This window comes from Formica exsecta, unplaced genomic scaffold (genome assembly GCF_003651465.1).
Source record: "Formica exsecta isolate Colony F162 unplaced genomic scaffold, ASM365146v1 scaffold441, whole genome shotgun sequence".
Lineage (NCBI taxonomy): Eukaryota > Metazoa > Arthropoda > Insecta > Hymenoptera > Formicidae > Formica > Formica exsecta.
The window spans coordinates 95818-122329 of NW_021851645.1; the positions used below are offsets into that span (position 1 = coordinate 95818).

Consider the following 26512-nt stretch of genomic DNA (forward strand, 5'->3'; position numbering starts at 1 on the left):
TTAGTATAATTATAATAATATTATTTTTTGATGTGTTTATAATTTCTTTAAATCTTAAATTTAAAATTTGATATAATGAATATTAAAATTTGATATGACATTGTAATTACTTATACAAGGTGTAACTAAACAAACGCATATGGACAACACTATCAGATACAGAACAACAATTCAAACCAAAAAATCCTGAACTATTTTTTGATCTGAGCTTTCTTTTCGTTGTTATGTGATGTTAAAGTTAGCTAATCAGCGCCTGTCTATACACCAGAAAGCCGTCTCTCTACTCCGACCCCCGTCGTACCTTCTCTGTTTTCCGTTGTAAAATAATTAATTATATAAAATAATTATTATTAATGATTATTAATAGAATTTACATAAATTAAAATTTGCATAATAAATACAGAAATAACAAATATTATAAATATATTGATATACAGAGTGTTCCAGAATTTGCGGACACGGCACAGCATTATTGTCCATGCCAAAAGAAGCAACTTTTTTCTGTGCCAAAATTGCGTTTGAACACTATTTTTTAAATGAGAGCAACTTTAAACTAACGAATGAGCGCTCTAGGTTACGCATGAATCAGGAGCGGCGCGCGCACGGAGCGTGTGGCGCGTGAACGTGTATGTACGCTATTTTACTATTTCGCTAAAGATTTTATATGAATTGTGCATGATATTTAAATATCGCTATTTTGAATACAACTTAGTTATTAAGAGAACATTTTCTAATTGATATCACCGAAGCAACGACTGAAAGTAAAATAAGTAGATTATGTTCATGGCCCTTTCCAGGGCCACAAAATTTTTAGAACGTTAGAACAATAATCTTGGCTTAAACTTATTTATGTGTTATCTAATCTACTTATTTTACTTTCAGTCGTTGCTTCTGTGATATCATTTAGAAAATGTTCTCTTATTAAGTACGTTATATTCACAAAATAGCGATATTTAAATATCATGCATAGTATATGTTATAAAATCTTTAACGAAATAGTAAAATAGCGTACACGCTCACACACGCCATGCTCGCGTCGCTGATTCATGCGTAACCTAGAGAACTCATTCGTTAGCTTAAAGTTGCTCTCATTTAAAAAGTAGTGTTCAGACGCAATTGCCAGAGAAAAAAATTGCTTATTTTGGCACGGATAATCACGCTGTGCATTTCGTGTCCGCGAATTCTGGAAAATGGTTCAGGACTTTTCGATTTGAATTGTTGTTCTGTATCTGATAGTATTGTCCATATGCGTTCGTTTAGTTACATCCAGTATATTTGTGTAAACCTTTAGTGCAAAATCAAATTTCTTTAATACTATTATAATCAATAATTATATCAATTATTTCATATACACTATTTATTTAAACAAACTGCGCATATATATACGCATTTACTTAAAACAGAAATTTTTGGAATTTTTATTATACAAATATTTAAGTAATTATAATGTCATCGTTATGTCAAACTGAAAGAGGTTGGAGACATGTTATAAAATAATATTATAATCACATTAGTTACTTTATTCGATAAAAAAAGCATATATAGATTCAATGTTAAAAATGCATAACTTACTTTATTCAATATAAAACAGAGTTTCATATGTCTGATATGTGAAAAAAAAAGAGCTATAAATTTGATGCAAAAGGAAAAATGTATAAATAGATATTTTTTGTGTATCAAACAACGAAGAAAAACAGGGATGTTTTTCATTATTTGTAAGTATAAAAGATATATCAATTTTATCTGACTGCATAAAAAACCAGAAAATAATGTAATATCCAAAAAAGACGGTTTCAACATAAAAAAATGAGAGAGAGAGAGAGAGAGAGAGAGAGAGAGAGAGAAAACTCTAATTGTAAGGAATGTGCGATTAAGAGGAAGTACGGTAGTTTTAGGACATCCTGTATACTTCCATAATACTTAAATTTTCCCAATCTGAAAATTTTTTACTCATGGCTTTTTTTGCACTTCCTGCATCATTGCCTAATTATTTATGCTATAGTTATCAAAATTGTCGACATTTTTTTTGTTCTTGAAGAATAGTAAGAAAATGTATATAATATATGTATAATGAATGCAGTGTGCGTATGGAAGAAAATGCAATGCAACAAATAAAAATCGCGAATTAATTTTTTTGCAACAGTACGACTAGCGCATTCTCTCAGAGAATTATTAAACTAGTTAGTATCGACGTTTGTCTTGAACATGCAAATATTTAAATGTAGCGTCGAGTAGTTATTGACGAGTTATTTCAGTTTTCGTTGAAAAAGTTTTTTTTGTCGTATCGTGATTTTAAAAGCAATATTTTGCGTAATAAAAGAGGAATTTGTTGATATAATAAATAACTCTTTGAAAGAAGGTAGCTGTCAAAAGGTTGGAAAACGTCTACGATAATACCAATTCCAAAAATAGAGAAAGCTAGAAAAGCAAGTGAATTTAGGCCTATTAATATGTTATCAATATTTGAAAAAGTGTTAGAATTAGTAGTTAAAAAACAAATCGAAACGTATTTGGAAGATAATTGTATTATAACAGAGCATCAGTCAGGCTTTAGAAAACAGTATTTGTGTGAAACAGTGATTTACACTCATTGATGAATGGAAATTGATAATTAGGGAGGCAAAAATGGATGGGGTAATTTTCATGGATTTTAAGCGAGCCTTTGAAACAATAGATAGAGAAATATAATTAGAGAAATTATATCAATATGAAATTAGAGGAATGGTTATAGAATGGTTAAGATCATATTTAAAGGATAGAACACAGCAAGTTCAATTTAATAATAAATGGTCTAAATTAATGGCCACAGGATATGGAGTACCACAAGGATCTATATTAGGACCTTTGTTATTTATAGTATATATAAATGATATAATAAAAATCTGTCCAGAAGGATGTAGTATAAAAATGTTTGCAGCATGACAATGTTGCGAAAATGGTCAAGACATACTTGAAAACGTGGAAATGGGAAGTCCTACCCCACCCGCCGTATTCTCCAGACGTTGCTCCCTCTGACTATCACTTGTTTCAATCAATGGTACACGGTCTGGTTGACCAGCAATTCCGGTCTTATGAAGAAGTAAGAAATTGGATCGATTCGTGGATCGCTTCAAAAGATGACCAGTTTTTTCAACGCGGGATTCGTACGCTGCCCGAAAGATGGGAGAAAGTAGTGGCCAGCGATGGACAATACTTTGAATCATAAATGTATAACCAGTTTTTTACAATAAAGCCTCGAATTTCGGAAAAAAAACGGCGGAACCAAAGTTGTACACCTAATATATATAAATGATGTAATCAAGATCTGTCCAGAAGGATGTAATATAAAAATGTTTGCAGATGATACGTTAATATATACTGGAGAAAACAGCGCGGAATTAGAGGGCAAAATGAATATGGCATTTACTATAATAGAAGAGTGGATGAATATAAATAAGTTAAAAATGAATGCAGGGAAACGAAATATATGATAGAAGTATAAGAAAAGAACTGCGAGATAATGTTACATTGAAATGTTTGGATGGAACTGAGATAGAACATGTGGAAAAAATGAAATTCCTAGGCATAATTAATGATGATAGACTACGATTTAAAGACCACTGTGATTATATGCTAAAAAATAGGGGAAAAAACGAGTCTTTTAAATAGAATAGGTAATTACATATCGGCATACACTAGATGTATTGTATGATATATAAGACAATTATAGCGCCTCACTTTGAGTATTGTGCGACGCTGTTAATTGATATGGGAGAAACACAGCTGAGTAAATTGCAAAAAGTACAAAACCGGGCCATGAGGATCATATTGCAATGTGATAAACATACCAAAGTGGAGCGTAAACTGCAAGCACTGCAGTTTATGTCCATAAAACAGAGACTATACTATAATGTGTGTATTTTTATTTTTAAGATTTTAAGGAGCATGTTACCGGAGCAATTAAGAAATAGATTAGAAATAGTGGGAAATGAGAGTGAAAGACAAACACGACAAGCTGGGAATATTGCAATAAAATATCGCAGAACAAGGAGTGCGCAAAAGAGTATGTTTTACGAAGGAGTGAAAATGTATAACGCCATGCCAACTGAAATAAAGCGGAATAAAGAAATTGTGCCGTTTAAGCGAATGTTAAAAGAATATATTGTAATTAATGTAAACTAGATTTATATTACAAATAGCTGAGAAAGCTAATAAAAATCAATCTCTCTCTCTCTCTCTCTCCCCCTCTCCCTTCCACTCCTCTTCCCTCTCCTTCTCTCCCTCCCTCCCTCTCCCCCCTCTCCCTCCCTCTCTCCCCTCTCCTTCCCTCTCTCTCCCCCTGCTCTCTCTTCACTTCTTTCCCCCTCCCACCCCTCTCTCTCCTTTCTCCCCCTCTCTCTCTCTCTCCCTCTCTCCCTCTCTCTCTCTTTCTCTCTCAAAATGCGCGTATGTCACGGACATATACCATCATAAGACAAATCAATTGGAAAAAAAAAAATTGTTTTTAAGAAAAAGTATGTAATTATTTATAATGTATTTTTTTAAACAATTATTCGTTTTTTTTTAAACTAATTGATTTGTTTCATTATTCTGTACATAAAAGTCCACAAGATTTCCCCCTCGATACCATACAACTTTTATTTCAAACATTTTCTCCTATCTCCAGAACTGTGGGAGTTATTCGGGTGGCCGGTCTTAGATGCCTTACCCTGTATACAAGGCGGTACTAGAGTCCCTTAGGACGCGGACACCAAAGCGGTCTTACGGTACAAACAGGTCGCGGTATATACAAACGGTCTTACAGTATAATAGGTCGTGGTGAACACAATACGGACTTATAAGCTAGCAGGATGCGCCGTCCCAGCAACCGGGAAACCCGGCCTAACTACGGGAAGCCCGTAGCCTGGTGTAACGCGGGGTGTCAGAATGCGCCGTCCCAGCAACCGGAAAGCCCGGCCTAACTACGGGAAGCCCGTAGCCTGGTGGCTAATATATGCTAAGTATAATATGCTAGTATATGCTAATAATTTTTCTGTGAGTGGAAGCGCTTCGAAGATTTCAAGGTCACCTCTATTTTTTTCAATGGCATGCTATACGATTTCAACAACCTATAATACAAGGTCATTCGGCTTTAAATAAAAGAGTAAAACAATTATTCTTACGTCATAAGAGATGCTTGAAATGATGTCCGTTTGCATCGATGTAACACTGTAATCGTTAAATTCCTGAAGCACGACACTTCTTAACACTTCCGGACTGATTGTCGAACATGCTGCAATAATTCGTTGCTTCATATTTTCCGCTATGATCGACATTTCTTGGTATACAATATTCTTGTACTAATCGCTAGATTAATGTAAGAAATGTAAATATTTACATTTCTTACTATTAATTCTAGAAATCTAGAGGAATTAAGAAGTCTTAGACTTTAGTATTAGTAGATCTTTCAGAAAGTGATCAGTTCATTTGGTTTAGCTCTTCTGTGATTTTGGTGACAAGTTTATGTAAAAATAAAGTTTATTTTTGGATTTATTGGTGGAATTATATTATAGACGTAGAATAAAAGAGAGAACGTATATGTTAGGTCATATATTTTTGTCTATATATAAGATATAAATGCAATATATAAATGCGATATAATCATACTTATAAGTGAGAAATTACAGCTTACCGATAATACTTATGCAATATTATTCGTAATACTCAATTTTATTATACTTATGTAACATTAACATAACAGCATTTATTAGATTCTAGTCCTATAATACATACAAGGTGTAACAAAAAAGGTGTCCGCTACTTTAATGTAGTACACATCAAAATGATGAAAAAAGTTCCTATCAACATAAATCCGTAAATGATCTCCTATCGAGTTATGGGCATTACAACTTTTGGGGTTAAGGTAGTATCTCCGCGAAAAAGTTTCTTTAAGAATTTATTAAAACTTGGTATACTCGATACTAGGTATGTTATCCAAACATCTGTGCAATTTGAATGAGATTTACCGTCCCTATAGCGAGATATTTATACTTGAAGTTGGCATGATTTGCACATAACCCATGTACAAAGCATGCACCAACGATACGTTTTTAATTCTACCGTCAAAACTACATTTAAGAATGGAATAAAAAATGAGAGAATGCTAGAGAGAGATTACAAAAATATTCGACAAACTTGGAGGATGATTTACCGTCTAATTTTGAAGATATAGATTTGAGAAGCATGATATTTTTGGTATTATTAGATATATTAGGCGAGCAAACGATCGCGTGAAGAGGGAAAGGAACGACTGTCGACCGTCGTTGGCGCGCGTACACAACAGCGTGCGTCGTCTGTATACGCAACCTGTTCCGTGTGTTGGTGCAGCACGGACAGTTCTAGCAAAAAGTTTTTCCCACCGGTGTGACAAAAATAGTTAATAAAAAAAGTTTTGCGATGATAAATGATATTTCTTGTATTATCCATTAGAGAGAGAGAGAGAGAGGGAGAGGGAGAGGGAGAGGGAGAGAGGGAGAGGGAGAGGGAGGGAGAGGGGGAGAGAGAGAAAGAGGGAGAGTATCACGTCAATATTATATGTTTCATAGATTTTTCTACAATGATCCGATTAAATTATCGATCTCTTAGACATGTACATGGGACGAAATTTTTGGTTGAATTTTTGGTTGAATTTTTGGTTGATTGTCGTGAACGTACTACCTTAAATTTATAAACGAACAAAATACGTTTTAAGTTGTCACAACAAAGACAAAAATTAAAGGAGATGTTCAAAGTGGCAAATTCATTGTTTGTATACATTTAATAATTTTAACAACGAATTTAAGCTTAAAAGTTGTAATGCTCATAACTTGGTAGGAGGTCATTTGCAAACCTATGTTGATAGGAACTTTTTCCATCATTTTGAAATGTACTATCTAACCTTAAAGTAGTGGACACCTTTTTTGTTACATGCTGTATAATAAGAACGACTCAAAAATGTCCATATTATAATTAATTATCTTTTAAATATCATGCTAAAAAATGATGACGCAATGAGACATATATCGTCTATTAGTCACCTTTTCATCGACTATATACTCTCACTAAAAGACGTCTTTATAGAAAAAGATGTCGTCTTCTAGTCAACTTTTAGATGACTTGGTGTTGGTACTGTCTGGGTAGCGATTATTGCCCATACAACACCAAAAGATTGCAAAAACGTTGCATCAAGAGACACTGTAGTGTCTCGCGCCAAGTTCATGCGAAGCCGCAAGGCACTCCGGGTATCTATACGCAAGTTGATCAGTTGCGAGTACCTTAGATTATCGGACCTCAATAACGGCTGAACCGATCGTATTTTTAATAAGCTTAATCGATAGCTTCGGTTTGAATTATACAGGGTGAGTCTTTTTAATCTTAACAGGCAAATACTTCGAAAATATGCAATTTTACAAAAAAACTTTTCAAATAAAAATTATCTGGTCTAGAGGGGGACGTACAACGGTGACCTTGGTTTGACTTTGGCTAGTCGTTTGAAGGTCACGTGAAGGTCACCTTTAATTTTTTAAATGGAACCCCTATTTTTTATTGCATATTTTTATAGCTTATGTCGAAAGCTTTCCAAAACACCATAATAAAGTATTTTTTATTTTTGGGTCGGATATATACAAACACTCCTTTAAAGTATTTTTTCATTAAGTACTTTTTTAGTTATTTTATATTTTAATCTGACATATTTTGATATAAAAAATAAAATATTTCGTAAAATATTTAGTTTTCGATAATCTTACCGTAATACTTTTATGTACAGAATAATGAGACAAATCAATTAGTGTAAAAAAAATAATTGTTTTTAAGAAAAAGTATGTAATTATTTACAATGTATTTTTTAAAACAATCATTTTTTTTTTCTTTACACTAATTGATTTGTCTCATTATTCTGTACATAAAAGTATTACGGTAAGATTATTAAAAACTAAATATTTTACGAGTACTTTTATTTTTTATATCAAAATATGTCAGATTAAAATATAAAATAACTCAAAAGTACTTAATGAAAAAATACTTTATTATAGTGTTTTGGAAAGCTCTCGAGGTAAGCTACAAGAATATGTAATAAAAAATGGGGAGTTCCATTTAAGAAAACATCGACCACATTGACCTCACCTTGAAAAGACCACTTAAGGTCAAATCCATATTTTTATCATGTGGCCCCCTCGAAACCATGCAACTTTTGTCTGAAACATTCTTTGATATCTCACTTGGTTTCCGAAAAATATGCCCGCGTCACTATAAATGCCGCACCGTGTATATATATAGGGTGTCCCACCAAAAGTGGCCACCTCCTTTTATCTTTTAAACTAAAAGAGATAAATTGTAACAAATATATATCAAATTAAATGGTTCAAACTGAGCTCTATGTAAGTATATTGGTTGCTTCCAATAACTATCTATGTTAACGAGCGGAGAGGTATGCATAATTTTTTATAATAATGTGAATATTTCAATATGAAAAAAATTGTAGCGCTGTTTGAATCGAATACAACGATGTATAATATAATGTAAATATTTTACATATTATACGAGTTTTATCAACTTGAAATATCGCGGTCTACCTTTTTATTTTCGGCCCTGCAATATGGCCAACTTCTGATTGAGTATTATAATCAAATAACAACATGACATATATCAATCTCTAATGCACAAATCTATTTTTCACACATTTTATTATCACAAAATACATTATATGAATTCTCATGCACTAGTGTTAATAGTGCGAGTTGTTAAGTTTCTTAATTCGCGCTTTGTCTCGTATTCAACGTGAGTTAGGTTAGTGCACTGTCTTTGATAATTGTCTCCAATGATAAGAGTCTGTCGCGAGCCACTGCTTGTAATTATATCTTAAGGCCAGAGCTTGGAAATGAATTATTTTCTCGCATCGAGTAGAGAGTGAGAAAAAAGAGGGAGGGGAGGGGAAGAGTAAATGCGGTCAAAGCGAGATAAGCGGTTAACGTAAACTCGGCCTTGACAGAACGATTGTTTATTGATTGTGTCACGAGTAACAAATGTTTAAGAAGTCGATGCTCGATTGATGTGAGAGACTATTTAATGCATTAAACATTCATATCGATAGTAAATATTCATAATAAATGCTTCCAAAGTCGATGCTCCATTAATGAAAGGCTATTTAATGCAGTAAGATCCTACATACAGAGAAAATATATTTGAAATAGAAATAAATAAATAAATAAATATATACATATATGTATATATGTATATACATATACAGGGTGTTAGAAAAGTCTGGAAACGGTTAAATATCTCGTAAACATAAAAAGTATTTAATGAAAGAATACTTTATTATGGTGTTTTTTGTAAAGGTCTCGAGATAAACTACAAGAGTATGCAATAAAAAATAGGGGATTTTATTTAAGAAATTAAAGGTGTCCTTGACTTGACCTTAACGATGCCATCCAAGGTCAAATTAATGACACCACCTTATGTCCCCCTCAAAACCATACAACTTTTGTCTGAAACATTTTTTTCTAAAATGCATTGTTTACGTGATATTTGACCGTTTCCAGACTTTTCTAACACCCTGTATATTACATATATATTAGGAAGAGCAATTTGGAATTTTACTTCAAACGAAGGATGGATTAATTATTCATCTTTTTTAATTCATTATGCGTTAATTAATATCGATCGTACTCGATATTCATAATAATAATAATAACAATATTTATAATAATATTCATAATAATAACAATATTTATGTATTAAAAGATGCATTAATTTTTAGTCGGTGCATCTTTTCAAATATACATTATCTCTGCGAATTCCATCGGCGTGTCATACTAGCGATGAATATAGAAATGAATCGAGACGTAAATAAGACATTTGAGAATGCGTTTTAAAGTGTGCAAAAGTTCAATCGTTTTCAGCAGATAATCCAATGATTAAATTCGAAGAAGAATTACATCATAATTGTATGACAAAGAAAATATTTTATTTTATTAAAAATCTCTCTTTCCAACATCGATGTTGACATGATCAATCTATTTAATGTTAATTTTTAAACTTTTTGTTGTCAAATGGTGGTATATAATTACTAAGAATAAATAATAAAGATGTTTGCATATTTTTTATTCTGACAATCTTTGGATATGCTGTATAATTATTAGGAGTTTGCAAAAGTTTTTGCCGTTTTTTAACCAAATTTATTTGTTTTATTTACAAAATTAATGTAATATATTTTATTGAAAATATTTTCCCTCGCTTTCTACAACTTTCCTCTATCTTTCGGGCAAGAGAAAAATTCCTCGTCGAAAGAATGCCTCGCCTTTGGAGGCGATCCACTCATCGACCCATTTTCGGATTTCGACTTCATTCCAAAAACGTGTACTAGTACAAACCGTGTTGCATCGACCAAAACAAATGATAGTCGGAAGGCGTAATGTCTGGTGAATAAGCCGGGTGCGGTAAGACTTCCCATCGGAGCTCAGCCAACTTTTCTCTGGTCATAGCAGCAGTATGCGGTCTGACGTTATCATGCAGCAGGATGACAAGCCGACGTCCTTTGCCAGTAAATGATCTTCTTTGCTCGATATTCTCACTTAAACGGCAATTGTTGACAGTAACGGTCACCAGTAACAGTTTGGTTTGAGCATCTCAAGTACAGCACCCTTTTCTCATCCCACCAAATGCAAAAAAGAATCTTGTAGTCATGGATATTTCGTTTTGGCATCGAAGTTGTTGGTTGACCAGGATCTACCTACCGTTTTTTTCGTTTGGAGTTGTTGAAATAAATCCACTTTTCACTCGTCACAATTTTCCACAAGAAACTTTTCCGTTACTGTTTTGAAATCAATGTAATGCACATATCCATCCACTGTTCACAATGCGCTTTGGTTAATTCATGTGGCACCCACTTTCGACGAGGAATTTTTCTCTTGCTCGAAAAATGGAGAAAAGCTGTAGAAAGCGGGGGAAAATATTTTCAATAACAAATATTGTATTAATTTTGTAAATAAAACAAATAAATTTGGTTAAAAAACGGCAAAAACTTTTGCAAACCCCTAATATTCAGAATAAATATAATTTTTCTGGTTTGACTTTGGTTTTTGATACCTTTTCCTTTGAAATCAAAATTTCCGCTGAAAGGAAGATTTTTCAAAAGTGTTAGAGATTTATCAAGAGCAAGTTTCCCGACTGAAATAAAGTATTTTATAAATAATTCCAATCTTTGGTTAAATGCTATTCGCCGTATTAATATTGTAGAGAATGTTTCCCAGTTATAAGATCGATTTATGCTTTGATTATAAGGTCGCGAATTATTCATCCATTTCTCGAGCAAACGAGTTTCAAGTCTTATCTGACATCGAAAGAGATATTACATGAAATCAATCACTTCCCGGGATTCTTCCAACTCTTAATCACTTTATATGATATGTTAAAATCTTATAATTAAAAACATCTAACAATAAGAATAATTTGCATCGAGACTGGTTTGCAAAACTCGCATTATTTTTGGGAAATGCAAAGTTAAATACTGATTTTGGTAAAATCGTATAATTTTTAAACAATTGTAATTAAAAAACAAAAAAAATAATAGAAATCTTATACTTGTCTAGAAATTCTCGTAAAGACCCAGAATTTTATAAAGAAAATAAGAATAATTTATATACATACATGTTACTTTATGAATAATCCATATAAATATTATAAACACATTTGTATCTTTTTATGTAAGAAAAATCTTAGATTTTTCCAAAACCGATTTTAGGATGGTATTTTCCTAATGAACACTGTTTGTTGCAATAATATAACGTGGCAGTGACAAATAATATAACACAAGTTATTTATATGATATATAACTGAAATATATCATATGTGTTACTATGTAATGTTACAATGGTTACTGTATTAAATATTACTGCAATTTAACATTATTATTGTTTTATCTTAGTGTTATATAAACTTTTTCTATATATAATACATAACAAATTCGAAGAAACAAATAATATAACGCAAGTTACCTATATGATATAAAATTGTAACATATATCATACGAATTATGTTGCAACATTACAACAGTAATATAACAGAATATCATTGCAATATAATATTGCTATATGTGTTCCTTCGCTTGCCGCTATGCGGCGAAGGACACTTTAGAAATACTAGAAAAAAAACTGAAATTATTGATCGTTTAGTTTTAGAAATATAATAATAAAAAGATTTTACGGTGTTATTTCATCCTTGTTGTTCACCAAAAGTTAAAAAAAGACAGATGATGCTCGCAAATGTTGCGAGCGTTAACTTGGCAATAGCGTACAGAATGTTCAAAAGTTTTCAACGGTAACTGTAGGTAGTCTACGATCGTACATACAAGTCTTGAAAGTCCACACATAGAAAAATATTATTCTATTGCTAAGAAAAATGATTACTCAGTTTACTTTACCCTATATACGTGTTCCTTCGCTTGCCACTAAGTGGCGAAACCAGACTTAACTAACTCGTATTCAAGTTTCTGCCATGAAGTACATATAAAACCCGCAAAAGACGGATACTAGCATAAGATACAAAATATACCTTTTCTTTGACAGTTTAATTTCTAATACAATTCCAACAAGGGATTCAGAATATTAAACAGATTACTTGAAATTGGGCGGGTAAATAGAAAATAATCTATTTACTGCTTATTTGAAGCAAAAAATTGGAATTTTTATAAAAAGTTTTATAAAAATTAAATTGCAAGTTTTATAAAATAAATATGTATAAATTATTTTTTTTATTTATTTAATTACCAGATCTATGGTGGATTCTATATGAATCAATTCTATACGGAGTATTACTAGGATATAACAACGGTATGACATATGTTATATTACATGTTATATTTATGAGTGAGATGTTACAATTAACCAGTAACTTATCGGTAATTTTTATGTATATTATTTGTAACATTCCGTTTTACTGCTCTTATATAACATTAATATAACAGTGTTTATTGGGTTGAAATCTCTTCCTTCAATATGAAAAATAAAATTGAATCACAATTGAAATACATTCTTGAAAAAAAATTCTTCAAACTTTTGTAAAACGACATCACTCTTTAAGCAAGATTTCATTTTCAATAAAATAAAATAATTTTTAATAAAAATTTTTTTTATTCTCTTATTGTTAGCAACGCGGATAAATATTCCATTGTTGTTTTCACTGCCTAAATAGAGTAAAAATTAAAGATGAAATATTGAATTTTATTTTCACGAATGATAGTAATGATGGATGGTATATAATATATGCAAAAAGAAAAATTTATAAACAATACATAATATATAATATAAAACATAAATAAAACAAAATGTTTTTACAAACTAAAGAAATAGATATTTCTGTACAATGATTGCATATAAAGCAATATATTTTTTTAAAGATATATATCTTACTATTCCAAATAATTCTAACGAAAAATTTCCAAATTTTCCAGCTGTCAATTTAAGCGGAATCGCAGATCGATATACAATCAACATCAAGTCTTTCGCATTTTTCGCCGATATATTGTATCATTTGCATTCATACACACTGTACGCTATATTGGTACACACAGAAAAATATTATTCTATTGCTAAGTAAAATAATTATTCAGTTTACTTTACCTGTTTTAAGTAACAGTTATCTTTAACAAAGAATATTTTCTTAATAATAGTCTTAAAATAGACTTGTCACAAATTTTAGAAATACTCATTATCATGTATTCAAAAAAAGTAAATATTTTCTTTTAAAGAATATTATAAAATTTTATCGAGAAAAGTCAGATATGGTTAATTTAATGTAAGAAAATTTATTAGATCAGAAAAATTTAGTGTATTTCTTTCAATCATATAAGTTAATATTCTTAATTGAAGTATTAAATTTACTAGGATTCAGAATACATTTTGAATAAATTTGATGCTTATGATGAACTTTCAATTCTATACGGAGTATTACTAGGATATAACAACGGTATGACATATGTTATATTACATGTTATATTTATGAGTGAGATGTTACAATTAACCAGTAACTTATCGGTAATTTTTATGTATATTATTTGTAACATTCCGTTTTACTGCTCTTATATAACATTAATATAACAGTGTTTATTGGGTTGAAATCTCTTCCTTCAATATGAAAAATAAAATTGAATCACAATTGAAATACATTCTTGAAAAAAAATTCTTCAAACTTTTGTAAAACGACATCACTCTTTAAGCAAGATTTCATTTTCAATAAAATAAAATAATTTTTAATAAACAGATATGGTTAATTTAATGTAAGAAAATTTATTAGATCAGAAAAATTTAGTGTATTTCTTTCAATCATATAAGTTAATATTCTTAATTGAAGTATTAAATTTACTAGGATTCAGAATACATTTTGAATAAATTTGATGCTTATGATGAACTTACGATAGATTTGCGGATATATGAACTTTTGAAATACTTGAAACAAGTAATATTTACTTGTATATAGTATGTATTTTTCTGTGTGCAGTGATGGGGGAAGGTCGCTTAAGGCTATTGCACGTGAAAAAATTTTAGTCGTAACCGTAAGGCCGTAAGCAAATTAACACAGTCAAGACAGTCGTGTGCATACGGGTGATGTTTCCGAACGCAATCTAAGCGACCATACCCCCACCACTTAAATTGCGACCAGTTTCAAACAGTGATACAAGTTTTGCAAGAAAATTCTTTGTGTACGCTATCCCCTCCATACGCGCTAGCAGCGGGCACAGAACACAAAACTTGCATCAGTGGTTTTAAGACCTGTACGTACGACCGTGATGTAGTTGGATGTTTTACCGTTGACTCAGAGTATAAAATTTTAGATTGTACTGTTGCGAGACAACTAATATAAATACCTTGAATAAATTTTTTTTCTTTTTTTAAAGATATTGGATTTTTTGTGTGTATTCAAGTATAACACATAGCAAGAAATGTAAATAGAAAAAGATTAAACATTTTTTTCATAAAATACGGTTGTTTTATTTAAAAAGCAATAAATTTTTTTAAGTTTTTTATATTTTTAATTTTGTTGAATGAATCTTTATCTCTTTTGTAATAGAAAGAACGGCTAGAGAAGACCATCGAAAGAATTTATCGCATGATTTAGACCTTTCGTACCTTCCGTACCCTTCCCCCTCTCTCGATGATATGAAGAGACATATCTTCGAAATCTCGCCCATGCGGTAAAATCATACTTGTGGTAGAGCGTAAAGAGACAGCTTCTGACTTATTTGTCAATTGCGTCAATTACTGATCTGATCGTTTTGAACACTAAAACTCGAGCGAAATAGGTGTGAAAATCGAGGGCTGGGCGGCCGAAAACCGAAATCGCTCAGTCTGATGACAGAAAGGAACGATATGCTAAGTCAAAAAAGAATAAATTAAGAAAGTCACGCGAATTATAGTACGCGATTGTTACGCGATTCTCGCGATATCTTGTAAAATCGCTTCTTCAAGTGCGAGAACATTTATTAGAAATAATTACTGTGGACTATATGTTTTACTCCGTGTAAATAAACTCTATGCGATAATTAATAAATGTGTTAGTCGATCAAAGGAGTGTCTCATTTCATTCGTATGTCTCGTGATCTTCCGAAGGCTGTACCTAGTCGTTCCAGCGAATAACTTTTAAGTGATTTCATATCAAGTGATACATATCTTTAACGTGGCTGCAATATCGAAGGCACGTCTATACCATGTAAAACTTCGTCAATTTATTGTCTAATGTTAATATATTTTTTCATAGATACTGCGTAAAATTTGGAACACATATCAAAATGGGAACGACGAACGCACAAACCAATTCGGGGCACACACACGACGAGACTTACTCGAGAGGAAGTTCGATCGACACATTTTTCGCCGAAACGGTGATCCTTGTAACTGGTGCTACTGGTTTCTTAGGGAAAGCCCTCCTGGAAAAGTTACTGCGCTCGTGTCCTCGTGTGGCCACAATTTTCGTTCTAATCCGTCCAAAAAGAAACCAGTCTATCGAAGAACGCTTCAGGGAACTACTGGAAAATCCTGTTTGTATAAATATACGCTTATCATATCGCAAAGTTATTCGGAAAGAAAATATCTCTATTTTAAGTAAGAAAACTTAATTCTGGTAATTTTTTATGCAGTTTACGTAAAACACCATATAGAAGAAATGTCCAAATTTTGTTGAACAAAAAGTTGGTTTTTTTTTTGTAAAACTGTATAATAGGTAACACATCACCGATTTTATCGCCATTTAAATATGTTGTAGGAGAGGTTCTTCTGAGTAATTCCCCGCAAGAAAGAAGTGGGGGACGGCATTGGTTTAGAAGATATAACAAATTATAGTTTCACAATTTTAATTTCTCTCAAATATTATAAAATAATATTAGAAAAAGTGAAGTTTATGTACGTTGTATTTGTTGTAGAGTAGACGTGGAAAAAGTTTTTGTTTACATTTACGAGATAAGTACACGGCACATATGTCTATACTAAACTGGATTGCTAACTGGGACTTGTGTCGCATGAGGTTTCTGGTTGTATGAGAGAAAATGGCGAACATTTTTGCTTAAAATGACCGATACGATCACCTCCCAGAATATTGACCTTTCCTCCTGAAACACCCTGTATTTACCAAATGCAGTGCTTATATGGATAATATTATTCAAAAAGTTTCTGATAAAAAAAATAAATTAGTAACATATACAATACTAGTCGATTTAAAAAAATAATAGAGGATTAGTATATGCGTCACATGATGTTCATAACAAGGAAACTATGGCGGCGGCCATTTTCTCTTATACACCGGTAATCCTATTGGACGCAAGCCATGCTATTCTGATGATGACATGTTAGCAATCTAGTTTAGTATAGACATCTGTGGTACACGGTCATGGATATTTTGTCAATAATCGGTTTCACCTATTTCTCACAGTTCGTTAACAGCTATTAACATGCAACTATACGAATTTCTGAGTCTTTCTTGACAAATATTATTTATTGAATGCGTGGGTGAGGGAGGAGCGGAACCACTCCTCCTGCACTCCCACCTCGAAAAAATTCTAACCTAACCCAATCCAACTTTACTTTTAAAACTGAAAATAGATTTGGGTTAGGTTAAAATTTCTTTGGGGTGGGCGTACAGGAGGAGGGGCTTCGTCCCTCCTCCGCCCACGCGTAAATGTCGTAAACAGCCTTTTTCAATCAAAAATGACAGATTATTACAGCATACAAACTTTAATGTCAAACTTCAATTTATTATATCTTCTGAACCAATGCTGTTCTTTACTTCTTTCTTGCGGGGAATCACTCAGAAGAACCTCCCCTATCACATATTTAAGTAGCAATAAAATCGGTGATGTGTTACTTTTCATGCAGTTTTACCTTTTTTTTAATAATAACAGCAATAGGCTCAGGGTAAAAACAATTAAGTGGGAAAATTAGCAGATAAAAGTCAAGACGCGAATATCGATGCGCAAACTTATTATTGTTAAATTTTATTAACTAATGTGCATTAAAAATATACAGTTTCAATATTAAATATATAGTTCCGGACCGGAACTTTTTGGTATATCTTCAGAATGGATAACAATATATAAAGATTAAATTGGAATTGTAAAACTTGACATACACAGCATTTGCAGTTGTAGTCAAATTTCAAATTAAAAATAGAACGCCACAAAATTCAAAGCACGTATTACTTAAGAATGTACCCTCTACAATATATGTAAAAATAAAAACGATCCGTGAGGTGTAAGTTAATCCGAACATTTACCAAAATAATAATCAGAATGAAGACTCACTAAAACCCGCATTGAATCTGTACAAATAAGTGGACCAAACGTCATCGCCACACGTATATCGTCGGTAGTTTATAATATAATGATGAGTAGTGTTGACACGATCGGTATGGTTACAAAAACAAAGGTCATAAAGATGGTCATAAACAAAGGTTAAAAAACAAAAACAATGAAAGAAAAGCTAATGAGAATGAAAGAATGGCTAACAATAAGTTTAATTAATCTTTGAATCCAATCCAAACTTTGAAGTCAAATTCAAATCTTTTTGTCAATATTTGTTTCTTTTTGTCGTGATGGACAATCATAATAATCAGTATTCGAGATGATTTATCAACACGATCCTGTGAAAACTTTTAAAAAATGTCGATTTTATTCTACAATAGGAATTAGAGTGACTATAGATCGTCAATAACGTTTTTCCAAATTAATTTTATCATTAAAAATATGTTGATTTTACACAAAATTTATTTCAAATTACTATGAAGTTTGCATTCATTTTGTGTTAAAATATTAACATAGTATTTCTAATATACATATAATATATTGTTGCGTCCCTGCGGGTCGTCTAAGGCGGTTATTAATGAATCTGCTGTATTCGTCTCCGGGAGAACGTTGCTAAGCGTTGTTGTTAAACAACGGCGGACATCTTGGGAGAGATGGGCCATCTTGAGTAGCGCGACGGATGCGATTCCGGGCGGATGTATCGGAGTTTACGATTACTATTATTGTTCTGTGTTCTTTGTGTAATAGTGTTCTGTGTTGCTATATTAAAGTTCCTTTTATTCTTTCTAAAGAGTGTCAATCATTTACTCGCGTTACGCGCGTTCTTTTCCGAAAAAGCAGAGCTCTCATTGGATATCGCCCATCGCTCATCGCGTCCAGTGTGCAAGGGCCGTAATAGTCATTTTCATAGTTTTAATGCTTTTTCTACTATAAAATAAAGAAAAATAAAGTTTGTTTACATTATATCTGCGTAGAGCAGACATGGAAAAAGTGATCGTTTATATTTACGGGACAGGTATACACTCATTAATACTTTGTCAATAATGTTTCACCTATTTCTCGCAGTTCGTTAACAGTTTTCAACATGCGAAAAATATTAGTCATTGAATGTATGGGCGGGGGAATGGGCTCTGCCTCTCCCCGAAAAAAATCTAACTTAACCCAACCCAACTTTACTTTTAAAACTGAAAATAGGTTTGGTTGTATCTTCCGCAAGTGGAACCCCCCGTAGGAGAGGCGAAACCCATTGTGTCCACACATATATTTTATCACGCGAAGCGAGGTTCACTTCTCAATTGTTATGTGGATGGGAAAATGTATGCGTGGACGCAGTGGCAGTGATGCCAGAATGGCCACGCTAGCAACACGCAACCGTAGTGGAGGGGATGACGCTCCGGATTTTCCATCACAGATAATCCGGATGTAAAAGCATATTAGTTATTTTTGAAGCATATTTAAAATTTTTTAAATTCTTTTAATGCATTTTTTCAAGCTGTGGAAACAAGAATTCACTTCTTGCAGTTAAAGTCATTGGAACTTTTAATAAGAATTTCCAAACATTTTTTGAAACCAGAGCTTGTAAAAAATGTATGTAATGATTTTAAATTTTCTGAAAAAGAAAACCAAAAATCTTTAAATGATATAAATTTAAGATCTGAATGTGAAGAATATCTCGAAAGTTTAATGAAAAAGGACGCGCAGACATAATTGGAAATGTTCGATATAATTGTCTACAATTTTACGTGACTGCTGCCGAGGAAATTAATAAAAGATTGCCCATTAAAGATAAATTTTTATGTAAATTAATAGTTTTCCAATTCAACACAGCATTATGTAGTATTGACAGAGAAACATCATTTAATGATGTTTCTTTTATTGCTCAAACCCAGTGGGTTTTACTCCACTCCCCCTATGGGTGGGTCCACTTCCGGAAGATATAACCTAATCGTTGACAACTTAGAAGGTCATAAACAACTTTTTTCAATGAAAAAATAACAAATTATACAGTATATACATATTTTAATATCAAACTTCAATTTGTTATATCTTTTAAACTAATGCCGTCCCCCACGAATTTCATGCGGGGAATTACTCGGAAAAACCTTCCTTACAACATATTTAAGTGGCGATAAAATCGGAGGCGTATTACCTTTTATGCAGTTTTACCAAAAGTTGTTAACAAAATAAGTTTAACAAAACGAACGTAATTTTCTGATATTAATATTAAAAAGTATACACACACACAATATATATGGCATGTGTGTGTATTATAAAGTGAAAAGGCGGGCGGGGAAGGGACTTAACCCACCCTTTCCCCCCTCCCTCTCTCCTTTTATGATAAAGTAAAACTATAAAATACTTTTTTTTTTAATTTGACGCGTAAGCAAAAGAGATTATTTACTACGTTTTAATACGTATTTGTAATAGATTTACTTACGAAGAATATAAACACAAATACAGCGTATTGAAAGCAATATTATGATTACTATGTATTGAATACATATTTCATCAAATATATTCCTTTTTGAATGTACACGGTGTCAGATAATTACGTTCCATTCGTTAAACTTATTTTGTTAATAACTTTTTAATAAACAATGAGCAACAGCGAAAATCTTTTGAAAATTACTCAGAGCCGTGTCCTTGATAACATATGTCAATTGAAATCGGTGAGATCGCTCCTAATATGCATAATTGCCAAATTTCTTATTAATAATACGGAACATATCTACTGTATAAAACTAAAAATATGTGCACATTCTGTTATTTTTATACCTTTTCTTCAGTTGTTTTAATAATTTAACGATTGCCATGCGCATGATCTTCTTTGTTATTATAAGAAATCGTCGAAATGGCACATATCTGTAGATGAGTAGCATTTCGGTAAGGCGTTTTCGCTATGATTAACGTATCTCGTTGCTGAATTATTGTGGCACATAATAAAACATATATAAAACCGCCAAAAAAAACGTGTCGAGGCCGTTATCATCTTCATTGATTATTATGATTGTTCATCACGACGAAAAAAAACAAATATTGACAAGAGTTAAAAAGATGCTTTAAAAAAATCACATGCATACTTTGTAAACTATACATAGGGAAATCCAAAAAATGGTAAATGTTCGGATCAACTTACATCTCACGGATCATTTTCACTTTTACATATATTGTAGAGGGTACATTCCTAAGTAATACACATCATTGCAAAGTGAATGCGAGGACGAAGGAAGGGCGAAGCTCCTCTTCCTGCACTCCCACCTCCAAAAAAACTAACCGAACTCAAACCAATTCCTATTTTTTTAATAAAAATTAGGTTTGGGTTTGGTTAGTTCTTTTTGTGGGGGTGCACGAGGAGAGGCGAAGCCCCTTCCCCGCCTACGCATTTACATAAATGCTTAAATATACAACTAATATAAAATTCATGTTTGGAGAAGTTCAGATTATTGCATTTAATATTTGATCTTATCGTACAATTTAATTGTTAATAACTTTTTAATAAACAACGACCGACGGCTAAAACCTCTTGAATGTTATTCAGGGTCATGAGCTTAACAACATATGTCAAAGTCAAGGTCATCCGTGAGATTGCCCATTTTATGTATAATTACCAAATTAAGTTCTTTTGAAATAGAGTACTGATTCAAATATATTTGCTACTTGATTGAAATAACCAATCTCTCTTTGTAAGTATTTAAATAAATAATTTTTATAAATCAAAGAAATTTTTGGGGGATTTAATACATTTTTTTCAGTGTACATTATTGAATGCACAAAAATCTCGACGCGCGCGCGTGCATAGAAGTTTATCTCTTCTCTAGTTTTTTCATAAATTAGTTTTACTACATTCGTATTTTTCAGATTAACATTTCTTATAGACGTAATAGTATCCGCGCATATTAAATTATAATGCAATATTGATTCTGACTGTACTTAACTTCCTCTATAGAAGGGACGGTTTAAATATTTCACCTGTGCCTGTGGCGTGATTGTACTTGAAGTGTCAAACACAGTCATCAAAACGTACAACGAAAAGTCGCGATTGTTACCGTTCTCACGATTATTTCCCGTAATTATTATCTGTGAAGTTATGTCTGTTAATACATACGTCGAACAAAATATCACGCTACGAATACTTTTCTCTATGCACATTTTTTTACGAAAAACTGTTCTTTCCTCTGTCGCAGGTTTTTGATAGGATACGATCGGAATTTCCCGGCGCCTTAAATAAGATCTTTCCTGTGAAGGGCGATGTGGGCATGCCGGAGCTGGGACTACAGCCCGAAGACAAGGATATGTTAATACAACGAGTTAACATTGTTTTTCATAGCGCGGCCACTGTACGTTTTAATGAGCCATTGAAAGTAGCCGTTAATCTAAACACAAGGGGCACAGATCGTATGATAGACTTGTGCAGGCGTATGACAAACCTTATTAGCGTCATTCACGTTAGCACGGCCTACAGTAACGCCGATCGACGAGAAATTGAGGAATCGATATATACGTAAGCTTTCAATTATACATAAAAAAATACAAACATTTCACAAGTAAAAGTCTTCAAAGATCTTCAATTTAATTATATCTTGTCGCGAAGATATTCTGCATTTCTCACGGAATTGCATTAGATTATTTATTTGTTTTTAAATATTTTGTATATTTTTATATATTGTTTGTGCATAATTTTTTTTATACGCGATACAAACCAGATTCTACAAAATTAAGTTTATTTTTCGACACAATAATAAAAATAATTTTCGGCACAATAATAAATATGTATTTAACAAGCACACTTTAGAAACTCTTATAATGATACATCTTGCTAATGTTACAGCACAGAGATAAAACCGTACACAGTAATCGATATATGCGAAAATTTAGACGATGAGACGATAGGAATAATAGAGAAAAGGCTGATCGGTAATCATCCAAATACCTACACATTGACCAAAGGTCTAGCAGAACAAATTGTGTTGTCCAAGGGAAGCGGTCTACCGATCGCGATCGTAAGACCGAGTATAGTCTGCGCTGCGTATCAAGAACCATTTCCAGGCTGGGTAGATAATGTTTGCGGTATTACAGGTATAATCTACATTAAAGTAAATTTCATTAAAATTTTGATGGCCAAGTTGCTTGGGAAAAAAAATCGATATACAGGGTGGTCCTCGTAACGGTCGCCACGATTTTTAAGGCATTGTTATTGACCTTTTTATGTCAGATTATTGTAAGTGCCTTAAAAATCGTGGCGACCGTTACGAGGACCACCCTGTATAATCGAATATAAATATACATAATCATATATAAAATATGTGTCCGTACATGTGTGTATGCTCTCCCTCCCTCTCTCCCTCCTCCTCCCTCTTTCTCCTCTCCCCCCTTTTGTATAATCTCTATCCGTATATACAAGAAAAAAATAAGAATAATTGAAAATTAAAAAATTAACTAACAAAATAATTTTAATATAAATTTATATGTGTAATTGTATATGAGCATTTTTTCTTATTTCTTTAAATTCCACTTCTTCTAAAAAAAAAATAATGCGCAAAAATTATTTTCCTAATTATTTTTTATTTGTCCTTCTTATTATTTTTTCTGTACATATAGACAAAGATTAAAAGAAAGGAAACATATATTAGATATATTTTATTATATTTATATTTGATTAAATAAATTTTTTTGGTGAATATACATAATAGATCACACCTCACCGATTTTATTGCCACTTGGATATGTTATAGGGGAGATTGTTCTGAGTAATTCTCCGCAAAATCAAGTGGTAAACGGCATTAGTTTAGGAGATATAACACAAATCATAGTTTGATAATATCTTAATAGATACATTTTTCCTTAAATTTTATGTAAAATGTTATTAGGAAGAGTGAAGTTTGTGTACGCCGTACTAATCTGTTTGTCATCTTCTAACTAGAAAAAGTTTTGTTTACATCATTTAAAGGAGAGAGGCTCCGTCCCTCCCCTGCCCATGCATTTACTTAAATACTTAAATGTACAACTAATATAAAATTCATGTTCGGAGAAGTTCAGATTATTGCATTTAATACTTATTCTTATTGTACAATTTAATTGTTAACAACTTTTTAATAAACAATGAGCGACGGCTAAAACTTCTTGGATGTTACTCAGGATCATGATCTTGACAACATATGTCATGGTCAAGATCATTGGGGTGAGTCCCTTATAATATACATATATTTACCGTTTTATGAACAAAGACTATTACAATACGGACGGTACAAAAATTAAATGGAGGGCAGCATTGGTTTAGAAATATATGTATAACAAAAAAGAAAGATTGGGTTAGGTTAAAGTTTTTTAGGATGAGAGTGCAAAAAGGAAGGGACTTCGCCTCTCTCCCGCCAACGCTTAAAAGTCATAGACAGACTTTTACAGTGAAGAAACAACAAATTCTTACAGCGTAAGCTTTACTGTACGGCAAAACTTTACTGTCAAACTTCATTTTGTTATATCTCCTAAACCAAGGCCATACCCCACTTGATTTTTGGAAGTTACTCAGAAAGAATATTCTCTATAATGTATCTAAATGGCGATAAAATCGGTGAAGTGTGACCTATTATTTAGTATTTTTTTCCAAGATCAAATTGCTTTATACAATAGAAAGTTATTAGAGATATGAAAAAAAGACACACCAATATATATAATTAATCTAACCTAACTTTCTTTCCACTAATGTCCGTGACATTAACTCGACGGAAGAATTTTATTAAATATAACGAGTTATATTATATAATTAAAAATAAAAGTATATTAAAAGTTTAAATTGCATAAAAACAAGCGTTTTTAATGAATTAATTTTCTTCTATATTAATATCAATTATATAGATGCATACACACATTATATCCCATTATTTGATAGGTATAATGACAGAAATAGGTAGAGGTACTATTAGAAGCATCGTATGTAACGCGAATTTAATAGTAGATGTTGTACCTGTCGACTTTGTTGTCGATACCTTAATATGCGCTTCTTGGTATAACGCTATGCAACGTACCGATACGATAAGGATTTACAATTGCACCAGCAGCGCACTGCATCCGATCACGTGAGTATTTGTGAGAAACTGGAACAAACATAGTGAAACAATAAAAAAAAAATGATTTTTTGCAGATGGCGCGAATTTGGACATCTTACGAGAAAGCACGCCATAGAGTCCCCGTCGAAATATGTGATGTGGTATCCAGATTTTACGTTTAGGACAAACAAATTTATTCACGCTATCATGGTAGCTATGCTGCACTTTTTACCTGCGTTTATCGTAGATCTTATATTAAAGGTCCGAGGTTACAAACCTATGTAAGTGCCCCCCCTCCTCTCTCTCTCTCCAGAAAAAAACAGAAATTTTATTTATGATAATGTTTCGACGCATCATCTTTTTTCAGAATGATGAAAATTACCAAACGCTTCGAGCGCGCTGCTAAAACCGGAGAGTTCTTCGCGATAAACGAGTGGAAATTCTGTGCTGATAACATGACGAAACTAGTGAAATTCGTAAAAGCGTCGGGGCATTGTAACGACTTCAATGTAGATATCAAAAGCTTGGATTGGGACACATATTTACATCAATACATGTTAGGAATTAGAAAATATATTTTAAAAGACAATCCAGATACTTTAAATAATGCCCGTAGTCGTTTATGGAGGTAAGTCTCCCAATTTCATATATTCTTAATCACATTTTCATGTTTCCAAGATATATGCTGAACAAGAGAAATAAGTCGATCATTAATGTATTACAGATTGTACTGGATGCATAAATTAACCAAAATATTCAGTATATTCGTGTTATTAGGAATGATCAAATGCGCCAGTCGGTGATACCATCAAGAAACTATACTATACTATAGAAAACTAATACTATAGAAAACTTTTGAATCGTAATTCGTGCGATTTTAGAAACGCTGCAAAAACATTACGGAAAGAAATATTTTAGGAAAGGGATATATAACTTCGAAATACTAAACTGTTGTTAAGTACTAATATACTAATTAAATCAGATATTAATGAGAAAGAGAGAGGGGGGAGAGAGTAATTTATAAAATATAATTTTGAAAAATGTGAATGCAAGATTACTGTAAATACTAAAACTTTTGTTTAAAACACTTTCTCACATATCTGTTACATTTTCCACGGTAATTACTAAGTTAGCTTCGTAGAGCTATATGATCTAATCGACCTAATCTACGATTGGCACATACAAACAAAATGTGTTTCTTATTTTGAACTATTCTATCAAGATATACAGGGTGTCCCAAAGCACCCTTGACAACGCTCGTGAGCAAGTAGAGCACAGTAAACTGAACAGAAAAGTCCTGTAACATTTTTTTTATAACGCTTAATAAAGGAGTTATTATTGAATAACGTCTGGCCAATTAGCGTCGACCTTTAGCCGCGCGCCTGGTAGTGTGCGTGAGCGTCGTTCCGTCGCTACGACGACGCACACTAACAGACGAGCGGCTCACTGACGTGCGTCCGGCTAAAAGTCGACACTGATTGACCAAACTTTACTCAATAATAACTCCTTTAACATGGTACAATATGAATAACCGAAATTTTTTAATATACGATATTATACTCGCAAAGACTGACTTTAATTATATATTTTAAAAATAATAAAAAACACACACATACACACATACATATAGGGGACCTATACTGTATTGCCTTATTAATAATTATCAATATCAAAATGAAATTAT

General features: G+C 32.3%; 1 protein-coding gene across 2 annotated transcripts in view; it reads left to right on the top strand.

Moving 5' to 3' along the window:
* The window catches only part of LOC115240544 (putative fatty acyl-CoA reductase CG5065), a 28337-nt gene extending 2266 nt beyond the window's left edge, over positions 1-26071 (top strand). For both annotated transcript variants that reach the window (XM_029815760.1, XM_029815761.1), the window contains exons 2-8: positions 15751-16030; positions 21970-22286; positions 22614-22861; positions 24672-24858; positions 24924-25109; positions 25196-25456; positions 25553-26071. In XM_029815760.1, coding sequence (XP_029671620.1) covers positions 15751-16030; positions 21970-22286; positions 22614-22861; positions 24672-24858; positions 24924-25109; positions 25196-25456; positions 25553-25631 — 1558 coding nt within the window. In that variant the 3' untranslated portion in view covers positions 25632-26071. The remainder of the gene's footprint in view (positions 1-15750; positions 16031-21969; positions 22287-22613; positions 22862-24671; positions 24859-24923; positions 25110-25195; positions 25457-25552) is intronic.
* The last annotated feature ends 441 nt before the right edge of the window (positions 26072-26512 follow it).